The sequence below is a fragment of the Scyliorhinus canicula genome, chromosome 18, assembly GCF_902713615.1.
Source record: "Scyliorhinus canicula chromosome 18, sScyCan1.1, whole genome shotgun sequence".
Lineage (NCBI taxonomy): Eukaryota > Metazoa > Chordata > Chondrichthyes > Carcharhiniformes > Scyliorhinidae > Scyliorhinus > Scyliorhinus canicula.
Genome location: NC_052163.1, coordinates 16,678,558 through 16,692,266, shown reverse-complemented (window position 1 = coordinate 16,692,266; position 13,709 = coordinate 16,678,558). Strand labels below are relative to the sequence as shown.

Below are 13,709 nucleotides of genomic sequence, written 5' to 3'. Positions count from 1 at the left end.
TAGTACTTCGGCATTGGAACTTCAGTATGTTAAAACCATATAAGCATATCTTAAAATTAACATTTAATATAATATTTATATTCTAGTAAAAGTGAAGTTATTTTCATGACAAGACATGGTTGAAATAGTAGTAGGGCAAATGATGACTTGTCCTGACCACCTCAACATATTTCAAATCAGCCTAAAGTTCACAAACTCACTTCTTGGGCGGGATTCTCCCCTACCCGGCGTGACGGAGGGTGCCGGCGTAGGGGAGTGGCGCCAACCACTCAGGGGTCGCGCCTCCTCCAAAGGTGGGGAATTCTCCCCACCTTTGGGGGCCAGCCCCGCGCCGGAGCAGTTTGCACCGGTAGACTGGCGCAAACACCCGGCGCAGTCGGAAGCGGGGCTGGCCGAAAGGCTTTCGACGGTCGGCGCATGCGCCGGCAGTGATGTCAGCGGCAGCTGGCCGCTGACCTCACTGCCGGCGCATGCGCGATGCGGGGTTCTCCTCCGCGTCCGCCATGGCGGAGGCCGTGGCGGCGCGGAAGGAGAAAGAGTGCCCCCACGGCACTGCCCCGCGGAGTGAGCGGGGGGCCCCGATCGCGGGCCAGGCCTCCGTGGGGGCACCCCCCCGGGTCCGATCGCCCCCCGCCCCCCCCCAGGACCCCGAGGGCCCGCTCGCGCCGCTGAGTCCGCCGTTTCCGAGGTGGTGTACACCTCGGCGGCGGGAGAAGGCCTCCCAGCGGCGGGACTTCGGCCCATCCGGGCCGGAGATTTAAGGTTAGTTGTTAAAAAAAGAAATCCCGCCGGCGCCAGCTGTTTTCACAGGCTGCCGGCGGGATTTGCACAACGCCGGTTTTTTACCGGCGGGAGAATTAGGAGACCTGCGGGAGCGGAAATCACGCCGCTTCCCGCCAATTCTCCGACCCTGCGTGGGGTCGGAGAATCCCGCCCCTTCAGTGAGCTTGCCACCCTCAAAAAAACTGATGTTTAAACAATAAGTTGTATGTTCTAATAACATTAACATTACTGATACTGTAAAAGTTAAGCTAGTCTAACATGAACACACTTCAAGTCGACTCTTTACATCAAGTAATTTCCCTGAGTAAGTTCTCATAGATTTTATACCGAAATACCCAAAGTAGTAAGGTCCCCCATGGTCGGCTCATGAAGAAAGTAAGGAGGTGTGGGATAGAGGAAAATTTGGCCAATTGGATAAGTAACTGGCTATCACATAGAAGACAGAGGGTGGTGGTGGATGGAAAATTTTCAGACTGGAGACCAATTACCAGCGGTGTACTACAGGGATCAGTGCTGGGTCCTCTGCTATTTGTGATTTTTATCAATGACTTGGAGGAGGGGGCTGAAGGGTGGATCAGTAAATTTGCTGACGACACCAAGATTGGTGGAGTAGTGGATGAGGTGGAGGACTGTTGTAGGCTGCAAGGAGACATTGATAGGATGCAGAGCTGGGCTGAAAAATGGCAGATAGAGTTTAACCCTGATAAATGCGAGGTGATTCATTTTGGTAGAAAAAATTTGAAAGCGGATTACAGGGTCAACGGCAGGGTTCTGAGGAATGTGGAGGGACAGAGAGATCTTGGGGTTCATGTCCACAGATCTCTGAATGCTGCCACTCAAGTGGATAGAGCCATGAAGAAGGCTTTTAGTATGTTAGAGTTTATTAACAGGGGGCTTGAGTTTAAGAGCCGCGGGGTTATGCTGCAACTATACATGAGCCTGGTGAGACCACATTTGGAGTATTGTGTGCAGTTCTGGTCACCTCATTATAGGAAGGATGTGGAAACATTGGAAAGGGTGCAAAGGAGATTTACCAGGATGCTGCCTGGTTTGCAGGATAGGTCTTATGAGGAAAGGTTGAGGGAGCTAGGGCTTTTCTCTTTGGAGCGGAGGAGGATGAGAGGTGACTTAATAGAGGTTTTTAAGATGATGAGGGGGATAGAGTGGACGTTCAGAGACTATTTCCTTGGGTGGATGTAGCTGTTACAAGGGGGCATAACTATAAGATTCAGGGTGGGAGATATAGGAGGGATGTCCGAGGTAGGTTCTTTACTCAGAGAGTGGTTAGGGTGTGGAATGGACTGCCTGCTGTGATAGTGGAGTCGGACACTTTAGGAACTTTCAAGCGATTATTGGATAGGCACATGGAGCACACCAGAATGACAGGGAGTGGGATAGCTTGATCTTGGTTTCGGACAATGCTCGGCACAGCATCGAGGGCTGAAGGGCCTGTTCTGTGCTGTACTGTTCTATGTAATACATTTAATATTAGGGTATTTGTTTAAACCCGTTTTTCTTTCTGAATGGTGGCATGCCAGTGACTGGAAGGCATGGATGCCCCGATGCCTGTTGGTGGAGGGAGCGATACCTTGGGGGGGGGGGGGGCCCCGATGCTGGTTGTTGGGAGGTGGGTTAATAATGCTGGGGAGGGGGTGGAATGGACTGCCCCAATGCCAAGAAAGGTGTGATATGATGCGTGTGAGGAGGGTTGGGTCACCCCAATGCATGTGGTGGGGGAATGTCGATATTTGCGTTGTCGCACGGGATTGGGGGTGCTCCAATATTTGTGTGGTGGGGGATGTTCCCATTCTGAATGTGCTGGTTGGGGACTGTTCCCCTTGTCCACCAGGAAGTCTTGATCTCCATGGGAGAGGGTCCTGATTGCCAAGAGGGGAGGGACCATTAATTAAATTTTGAGGTGCCCTATAATCCCAGTTTTGCCAGCATGTTTAAGGCCTGCCTCTCCAACTGGCTATATAATCTGTGAAATTGCACAGAATGCTATTAAATCCGAGGAGAAAAGGCTTCTATGAAGCTGGCGAGTTTAACACAGCTTTTCTTGTGTGATCCAGCACTCTTATGTGTTTTGGGTAAATTGCACCCATTATGTAAAATAATAGAATAAATAGTCCAGGAACTGCATCTTAGACCACATTGGTAATTATTAATGGAGCTGGATGTGAAGGTAAGTGGCAGGATGTTGCTGGAGCAAGGGTGGCATACCCGATGGGGAGAATTGGGGGCTGGTGTAGGCAGGAAATAGGGAAAGGACAAATGTGAGAGTGGGAAAATATTCGGGGGGCCTCCAAACGGCACAAAAGATCTGTGAAGGAGATACCCACCACCCCTGCCCACCACCATCTCGGGCATTGAAAAATTCTGGACCTCATACTCTGCTGGTCTCCATCCGCTGCAGGTAAAATCCTAGCGACAGTGGTAAGAAGCTTTTCAGTGACTATTAATTGGCTAGCAAACCTCCAATGATTCCCCACACCGCAAGTAACATTTTGGCAGGTGTAGGTGCCAGGAAGGCACTCCCTAGGCCACCTGCTAATTCTGCTTATGACTTTAAAATGGGAACATGGGCTCTTTGATTAAGTTATATTCTCACTTATCTTGCTTCATCTGAAGGCTAAGTATAGCCTTCTCTCTTCCCTGTGCATCACCACTGGAGATTGACTGGTACTTTAAAAAAACCTGAAACTCAAAATTTGAAAGATGTTTATTGTTCATTAATTTAAATAAATAACCAATTATATTGAGAAGTTGAAGGGCCGAGGCTTAATTCAACCTTTACATGTGCTGATCAAACATTTTTTATTTGAAAATTGGTGACACTGTACTAACTATAGGAGATTATTAACATTCATTGTTAGTCATTTCTCTCTACATTCTTCTTCCTCCATTAAATGTCCATCACTGCTTAACCTCATTTCTAATTCTACACATTGTGCGCTGCAATTTTACAAAAACTGTCTAAATCTTCCTCTCCATATAAATAATTACCACATTGCTAATTTTTGAAAATCAAATGTCATATCACAGGGTTAAACTGGATATGCAAAAATGAAGTAAGTTGGCTTGGTTTAAATATGCATTGCACTTATCGACTGAAACATGAACATTTGTTTGGAATTACTGCAGCGTTGTAAAGGATCCTTCTGCCCAGTAAATCTATTCCTTTATAGTTAATTAGCTAGCTCTGTTTAGCCTAAAATGAAGACTGTGGAAACATTAGAAGATTAATTCTTAGTGCATTAAAATAGTGGGTAGATGCTTTTTAAATGAAAGCATTAATCCATTTCACTTGAATTAGTTAGTGGCTTTGTTAAAGCAGGACACTAAGGGATGGAATACAATCATATAACTGGTTTTCTAATATCGCCAACATGAATTACAGCTCAATTCTATGAACCATTGCAATTAGCTTTTCACCAAATTTCTATGAACAGTTCTGCAGTTCCATTTGTAGTAAAAACTAGCATTGTCTCCATTTAAGTTGATGCTGCTGATGCTGCTTATCTTTTTGGACCACTTTATCCCACAAGAGAAAACAGCACATGTGAAGTTTAATAAAATATGTCTTGATGCATTATCTGAATTCATTCTGATTTGGTCATGTACACTGGGCTTTTACCATTTGGGTTGTATAAACTTGAAGTCCTGTAATATTCAAGACATCTGAGATTATTTGACATTATTTCATAAATGTGCCTTGGCATTGTGAATCCTGAAGTGATCCTGGTGAGCAGCCAAGAGTTTGAATTGAATTTCATAAAAGATAACCTGAAAGGAGGAATTAGTTTATAGAGTTTGTTAGCGTGCTAGCTGAGAACATCTGGTCCTTGGATTTGAAGTGTGTCCATATTTTAAAATAAGAGATGTGGAAATCAATATGTGCATGCAAACAACACCTTAGTCCATCCATGTAACATTTAAAAATGAAATTAAGTACAATTAGACAAGTGAGTAAGAGCTGGTTTAGCTCAGTGGGCTAGGCAGGATGTTTGAGATGCAGAACAAGGCCAGCAGCGCGGGTTCAATTCCCTCACCAGCTGAGAATCCCGAACAGATGCCGGAATGTGGCGACTATGGGCTTTTCACAGTAACTTCATTGCAGTGTTAATGTAAGCCACTTGTGACAATAAACATTATTTAAAATTTTTAATGCTGGCTATGAGGAAAATTTACTCACCCATCTTCAAAATTCCTCCTAATCAATGATTCATTTTAAATAAACTTTGAAGCATGACATGAAAGTTTAGTTGAAGAACAGTACTGTTTTTGAAAACAATATTTTATTTATTACTTTTGGGTTTATAAGTGTGGGTAATACAGTGAATTGACTGTAATATCAGTTGCACCAATGTTGCTTAGCACCAAGACTGAAAACACCAATAATAGTTTGCTTTATTATTAACTTGGGGTTTGGTCACTTTGTGAAACGTTTACAAGGTATCGCTAGTATATTGATGTTCTGCATTGACATCTGAAGACATGGGTAATTGTCCTTAACTGAGACAGAGTGAAGAGTTTTGTGCTGACTATTCTGAAAAGCTGAGTTGGTTTCAACAATTGCATTATATAGAAAATATATATATATTTAATTTGCTTCTTATATAAATTTCAATAATTTTGTTTTTGCCTACTTATGTTTAGAATTATGTTTCTTTACTTTAACCCTTTGAGAGATCCAGTGTGGCATCTTTGCGCCCACATCTGGCAAGAGAATTTGTATGAGACGAAATAGAATATCCAAAAGATGCAAAAGTGCTTTAGAATACAGTTGTGACTCTGTAATCTGACAATACTTAATATAGAATTGACTGTATTTGAGGTTGGAATAAATAACTGAAATTCACAAAGTACACAGTTGAAATATAAAGAAATATAGTTTCTCTAGTTTTCTTTTGTAACTCCACCTGCCTTACAAAAAATGTACAACCAAAGTATTAATTACTTAAAAAGGGATCAAAATCAGCAGTTTATTGAGACCACACTTGAGTTCTTTACATATGTATATTGAGGGCACAAGTTCAACCTCTGTTCAATATCTATGCAGAGATTTTCCCATTTGAATAAGGTTTGTCTTTGTCAGTGAATGTTATTTATTTATAAGCTGATATGGTGCTTCCGTTTTGAATCATTGAGCAATTATGGCCATTAAAAGTCCCCAAATGACTAGCTAACTTCTTTACTGGATTAATCAGAAATAGATTTTGGGTGACTATGTATACAAAAAATGCAACAGCATTAAAAGTTCACTTAAAAAAAAATAAAGTTCAGCCCACTGATGAAGAGTAATTACAACAGTCCTTCCCAAAGGGAAAACATTCTGAACTCTGACACACTCAAGACAAAACAGTCTGAAACTTCCCAGAAGTGGAGAAATGATGGACAGAGTTTTGATGGCTGGACGTGAAAACCAGCGTGTAGCTGTCCAGTTGCACAGCTGAGTTTTCTCTCCAGATTTTCTGGCACTCTGTGGACAGAAAATCTAGGGGTGTGGTTCTTGTTGTCACGCTGGTAGGGAAAGGCCTGATAGAGCAGTCTCCAGAGATTGGGGGCATCCCGTTCTGCATTAAAGCAAAACTTCCGCTACAACGATGGACTCCCCAGTATTAGGGTAACCCACCCCTTCCACATGCACCAGGGAAATGTCTCCTCCCTTCCACAAACACTAGGTAAATCACCCCCTCCAAAAGCAGTGGGGCATCCACACTCCCCCCTGCCCAAACATTGCCGATGTGATATGGCAGGGAAGCCCACTACTTATATAAAATGTTGTAAATGAGGATCCCACCCAGTTTTGGACAGGAACCTCTTTATGTCACTGGTGGAAAATCGGAAAATGAGATCTCACCAGCCAGAATCTCATTTCCAAACTCATAGTATTTTGGGCCCACATTGCCATTTACGTTTTCTGTGAACACTGGCTCAAAATCTCCCCGAATATATTTATTGTTATCAATTTGGTGATTTGTGCATCTTCTGGGGCTCTTTGAATGAATTATAACATTCAACTGGTTTTCATACTGGTGAAACTTTTGTTTTCACATGTGAAATAACAATATTGGAATTATCAATCACCTAACAGAACAAAACATAACACAAAATACTTAAAAGATTTTTAAAATTTACATGACCTGGACCTGGATTTTGTGGAAGTAATGACAGTAAACGGGTCAGCATTTTGCTGTCATCACTTGTCTGAAACTGACAGCAAAATCTGGGCCTGGAATTTACTCCCCTCCCCGTCTGGTGGATGTGACAGACAACTTAAATTGCTCTTTAATTTGGTGAAATCATAATATCCTGCCAGATGGGAGAAGCCATACAATCCTAGCCCTGGAGTGCACACATGCGCACTTATATACAAAAAAGTCCAGAAATTTCTGTCAATGATTCTGTTGTGGTTGAGCTTTCCCAGACTGCAATCAATTGGAAACCCTTGAACTGGCAAGAACTTCCGCTCTTACTCTCTTAGACCCACTAAAAACTCTTGAAAGGCTACAGCTTGTTGAATGAGATGTAACTGGTCTTCTAATCATTTACTAAGTTCATAATTGCTGCTAGACATCCTCACTAACACTGAAAAGTAATTTTGTATTTGTTGAATGACAAATTTCTCCATAACAAGAAATTCCATAGGTTTTCAAAATTTTTTAAAATTTGTTTATGATATCTTCCACCTTTAATCCCATGAGTGTATCCCAGTCATTTATTTTGCTATCTGTAAAATCTAAAAATTAAAAGTGAAGGGATCCAATGGTGTACACTTCCTGGTTTGTTGACTTTGAGAATACTTGTTTACTGTTTACTCTTGATGCTTAATGACACCATTATTGCTGGATGCATGGAGATCCCCTTGACGTGGCGCCAGAAACAAACTGACGTCGGTAAAGGGAAATCAACAACCACATAGAAATTGCTAACATCTTTGTGAACAGATTTCTTGGAGTTCATCAATGAGTGTGTTGCCTCACTGCTGACCCTCAAATGCAACTCATTTAAAAAGGTAAGCTACAGATTCCAAATGTTGATAGGGATTTTTCCAGGCAAAATCCAGTATGAAGAAAAATAAATTGTTTCTAATGTTCACATTTCAAAGTCAGTTTATCAAGTCACTTCTGCAATTCTAGAACTCAAAGGGTTAATTTCTAAAATTAATTTTGTTTTCTTTTTAATTTTCTTTTCCCCTCTGTTTGGTTGTTACATGACTGGCTGTCTTTCCTTATACACACAGGAGGTATGTACCATACTGACATGTAGCTAATTGTGCCCAGGGTGCTGCTGATCTTTGTCTTACAGCTGGTGGTAGAGGCGTGCTGCTTTCATTAGCGGGTGTTTGTTAGCTATTTGCTACGTGTGAGCTTATGGTAGCAATACAGTGGACCAGTCTTAAATACATAGCTTACTAAACATATGCTTTTTAAGAAAGCAAATACTCATATGCTAAATGTTCCAAGTTGAACCCCAAAAATGGTGATAGGCTATATATGTGCTTTTTATCTCAATTAGTTGCTATTATTTGTTAAAGTGCAAATATATCTTCTATCCCACTTTGAGCAGTGTACCAAACATATCTTTGCTCTGAATCTATTTATACCAATTATGTCACAAAAAACACAACAAATATTTGCATAGGTATTATGCATTTAAGAGTTTTCCACTGTATTGCAGTGTTGCTTTATTTGGTGATCAATCTGTGGCCTTTCGTTTGACAGCAAGTTTCTTTTGCACAGCCCCACTGATTTTCATATCCTAAATGTTCTGCAGATTAAAAGAAGTGTTTTATAAGTGGAGATACCTGTGCCTGTAGTGGTGAAGGGTAATAAAACATTTTACAAGTGTGATAAAATTAAAGCTTGACTCTTGAAATTAAACAGAGGCCTTTGGTACTGTAATTTGAGGCAAATTACATATGTTCATTTTTAAGAGAACTCAGAATATTACATAGAAATTAGATCAGGTTCCACAAGTTTCCAGTGAGCCAAGAATCTAATTTCCAGGAAATCTTTTCTCACAAAGTTTCAGTTTATGTCCACTAGTCCGTTATCAGTGGGTGATTTAAAAATTATATACAAACCAAGATTTAGTTGCCTGAATTCATATTGTTTTTATATCTTCAATATTGATCATTATGCTGTATTTTTTAATTGTTGAATTAGTTCAGGACATTAATCATCTCTGAGTTCTGCTCCCAATCACACATCATCCTGACAGACATATTTTGTCATCTCTTCATTGTATCAAGGTCAATATTCTGGAAATTCGTACTTAACAGCATGGTGGGCACAGCTTAATCAAAAGGATTGCAGGGATATGTGCAAGTAATGCAGCATTGCCACAGTCCCAAGAACAAAACAAAACAATTGAGAGGAAAATATTAAAAGAGGAAGAGCCCTCAGTGACATTATAGGTGGAATTTCCACCTGTGTTATGGACTCTTATGAATAATGCAGGATGGTTTACACTGCACTAGAATTTTTAAACCCTCAATTACAGATTAATGTTTTTTTTTGTTATTTTAAACATAATTGCACATTTTTTGATGTGCAAAGGAAGATTTTCCATTTGAAAAGACTTGGTTTTTGCAAATAAAGAACGTAAAATATCATATTTCAGTGTTTCCTACAACCACAAATATGCAACATTTGATTTTGCTAAAGATGTGCAGGTGCAATTCAATGCAGTTAGTGGACATCATAAACCATTTTTTTTCTCCAAATTACAAGCCAAATTACTTCACTCTTAAATTTGAAATATTTTTCTCCCTTGCCTTATAAAAATAATTTTCAGTTTAAGGACTCTCAGATCACAGATTCATTTCAGCCCCAAGGGGTGGTAAGTGATCTTGTCTTAGGCTCTGGCAATATTTTGTTCCTGAGTTGTTGAGGGATGGATCAATTCTCTACTAAACTACCTTCGGAGGCACCAAATAGACATTTTCATTTCATTTCATTTTCAATTCTGCTTGGTTTTTCACTTTTCCTTCATCCCCTTGAAAGTTTGCGTCCTGTCTATTTGGTGCTTCCGAAGGCAGTTTACTAGAGACCAGCAATCCACTTTATAAAATTTCAAGCTTAAAATACATCTGTACTAATTTCCCAAACTAAAAAGTCATAAAGTACTATGAAAGTCGTTTTGCATGCAAGTTTTCAATATAAGATCTATATTTACAAATACAAATAATGACTGCGTAGTTTCCATATTTCCTCTTTTACAAAATAGCTAAAATTCATTGTGGTTCGAGGCATCAGCAGCAACATTTTTTTTACTACAGTGGATGGATAGCATTAGTATTTGAGTTTTCTTTTATACACAGCACTTAAATATTACTTCAGGAAAATAGCAGATATATCAAAGTTATGAAAAACTATTTTCTTCTAATAGACTTACAGTAAACCATTTTCTTTTTCACTGGTCAATATTTTCTAACAAGAGTTAGATAAGTTAGGCAGAGCTCAACCAGACCTGACACTACAAAGCAAAAAATAAATCCAACTTTTAACATACATTTTTGATTAACTGTATGAACAGTGTTTATGATATTTACTGCAATTTTGTATTTCAGCTGTATACAAAAGATTCATTACCCATATTTTGTTTCTTTCAGTCTAAGTACAATTTTAAAATGTGTCCTTATTAGCACAGTACTGTAAGGATGCAAATTAGAGCACTAATGTGCATTGCTCTGCTGTCAGGATGTGCATATTCAAGACCCCAATCCCACTTCTGTCCTCAGCCTGGTGGGATCCTGCAGGAGGGCGATCTCCACTAGCCTACCTGGAGACTGACTGAAAGCATAACTTATGGTTCTCTGGGAATAGTATCCATTCCATTCTTTCAGTTGCAGAGAGAATGAACCATGTGTCCTAGCAGAACATTTGCAAAGGAAGAAATGCAAAAACCATAGGTTAGCCCCTTCTTCAAATATTAACAGAATCCTCATAAAATCTTGTATATGAAGACACACCTACAGTGCATATAAGCATTGTAGATAGTAGTGTTGCAACATCCACTAATATGACCAAACCTAGAATTCTGATACCCACCCCATTATGTAAGAGACATAATTTGCTCTCCCTCTTTACAGAATGTTGAGGATGAATTATTCTTATGTCTCCCCTAATGACTGAAAAGATATCGATGGTAGCCATGATGTGGGGAGGCCGGCGTTGGGCTGGGGTGGGAAGTAAGAAGTACAGAAGTAAGAACTACAGTAAGAAGTCTCACAACACCAGGTTAAAGTCCAACAGATTTGTTTTGAATCACTAGCTTTCGGAGCACAGCTCCTTCCTCGGGTGAATTCACCTTTAACCTGGACTTTAACCGGGTGTTGTAAGACTTCTTACTGAAAAGATGATGAGAATAGTTTGGGGATCTCACCCTTTCTGTGATGCAGTGTTTCATTTCCATCCACCATTTCATAGAGATAATACATTTGCAACTTAGAATTCATTAAGTGGAAGATAGTGCAAACCCAGATGCTACACATATTTCTGAGCACAGTAAAATAATAATGTACATTGTTTTTAAACTGGCAGTAGTGTAGAAGAATAAAATGTATTTGGCATTGTGTTGCTGGACTTGAGAAGTATGCAAGAAAAGTTATTGCTCTGTTTTTGTTATAAGAAAGGAAATCCAAATACATTAACCTTAATAACTTCAACATTACTTAGTTTGGAAAGAAAACAGTGACGATCTTTCAAAAAAAAAACCTATCCATCCACTGTAGGAAACACTGGTGCTTCTTGAATGTGGTTTTTAAAAAATCTCTAATGCTCCGATAATGAACCAGTCTTTTGGTGAAAAAGGAACAAAATCTGAGATTGCTATGTATCTTACCTGTTACCCAACCCAGTTCCCAGCTGGTCATTGTGTAGATGAGACAACATTTGTACTTAAAACTAGGAATTTCCTTTCTGAATAATTCCAAGAGACAAGCTCTGAAGACTCAATTATTTTTTAAACTTCTAACAGCTTTACATGCTTATATATTAAGAATAGACCAAACCCCTTTGTAGAAATGCTCAGATAGAGTTGTGCTGGTGGGACTTAATGAAATCCTAACACTTGATAACTTTCAATTATTTCAAGAAACAATTTGTTTCATTCAAAAATTCAAAATTGTAAGTATTCCATTACCCAGCTTTACAGTACTGTCATTGTAAAGCAGTCTTGATTTTGGTCTAATCTGTCATATAATGCATATAGTTTTACAATTAAATTCCTTGAATTTAAATAATAACAGTTCTAATGAATACTTGATCAAAAACAAAATACTATTATTAATCAAGGATTCCATTTGAATTTGTCTTGTGGAAATTTCATTTTTATCATACTAGCTTTCTTTCAGACCGGCGCATGAAACAATCTGAATAGAGTTGAAGAGTGTCATGTGTCATGATGTAATGCGAAAGATATTCATTTGTATTGGAATATGACTGACCCAGAGACTCTTATTCATGTACCTTGCTGCAGGAAACCAAATTGAACTATCTCAGTAACCATTTGAAACTGTTTTATGTGGATCATGTTCATATCAAGACCCATTGTTGGAACATCTGTGATATCCGTAGATATTTCAATTTAAAAAAAAATTACTGCGCCTCAGTTTCCTATATTTATCTCCTACATGCCGGTTCCAGACAATATCTTTACGCCATACTGTTCCAGTAGGTACAACCTATTATTGCCCTCGATCTCCTCATATTCTCTTACACCATGTAAAACTCAACTGAGAGCTAATGAGATCAATTTTTGCAAATGAGTTGATTCCCACTGGGTCTCGGACATGCAAACGTAAAGGTGTGAAATGAGAAGGTCACTTCCTCCCTCCATTATTTTAGTTTTTTTAAAAATATATCATCTGTCAAATCTTATTGCACAATAACTATTCCTTCATTTTGATATTAAATGCACAGAAAACATTCAGGTAGTGATGGGGAGTGTAAGCTGAAAATTCTTAATTCTCTAGTTTTGTTGGTCCAAAATGGCCTTTCAACTAACTTAATCATGTGCGATACAAAATCTTAAATTTAACACTACAAATGTATTTTTTTCAATCAATTAGAAGGTGAAAACGAGAGGATCTAGCTTTGACATGCACTGCAATCATCATTTTTCATTAACCATATTTCTATCCTTTAATATCCTTCATGTTTTGGCTTTTCTTTATGTAGTTTCAATTCACCTTTTTCTAGAGGCAGTATTATAGAAGAGCCTTTGGCATTCAGTATGATCCTTTGGGTGACAAGTATTGTCTTATTTGGATACAAACATGCTACCTCATTATATGTTGCCATCTCCAAGTATTGCTTTGTTATGTGTCACTCTTTCTGCTCCGAGTTTTCCACAATATTTTTCACAATGTCATAAACTAATAACAAACTCTTTTTAATTAGAGCTATTGGCACAATTGCATGTAGAATTTTGGGATTGGAGAAATAACATTGCTACATTATATGGAGCAAGACACAATCAAAAGGCTATGCTGTGCCTTAAGCTTAATGACAACGTGTGAACATTTTGAGTTTTTCTTTCTTTCTGCCAAATGCATATTTGTCAAACAACAGGTGGAAGAGTGAAAACATGGAAGCGACGTTGGTTTATTCTGACTGACAACTGCTTGTACTACTTTGAATACACCACGGTAAGTTAGGCCAATTTCTATTTTTAAAATTAACCTTTTATTTAAATGGTGCTCCTTTTCTAAAAGGAAGGATGAATACTTTGGCTATTTTCTTTATACAGTCAAATTTATATTTTTCTGTTTTTCGACCAGTGCAAACCTTAACTCTGCAGATTAAAAACTTTGCATCACCCAAATGTAATTGAGGCCAAATGCTGTGAAGTTTAGAAGTTTTTCTTTCGTTTTCTGCTTGCGGCTGGCCAAATTGATAGGCTGGCCATTTGTCAGA

At 39.1% G+C, this 13,709-nt stretch overlaps 1 protein-coding gene across 6 annotated transcripts in view; it reads left to right on the top strand.

Annotated features, from left to right (window-relative positions):
- Positions 1 to 13,709, top strand: part of cyth1b (cytohesin 1b) — a 289,435-nt gene that overhangs the window by 260,262 nt on the left and 15,464 nt on the right. For 5 of the 6 annotated variants that reach the window (XM_038777860.1, XM_038777859.1, XM_038777864.1 and 2 more), the window contains one exon: positions 13,363 to 13,441. In XM_038777860.1, coding sequence (XP_038633788.1) covers positions 13,363 to 13,441 — 79 coding nt within the window. The remainder of the gene's footprint in view (positions 1 to 13,362; positions 13,442 to 13,709) is intronic. The other variant, XM_038777858.1, reaches the window with a different exon arrangement.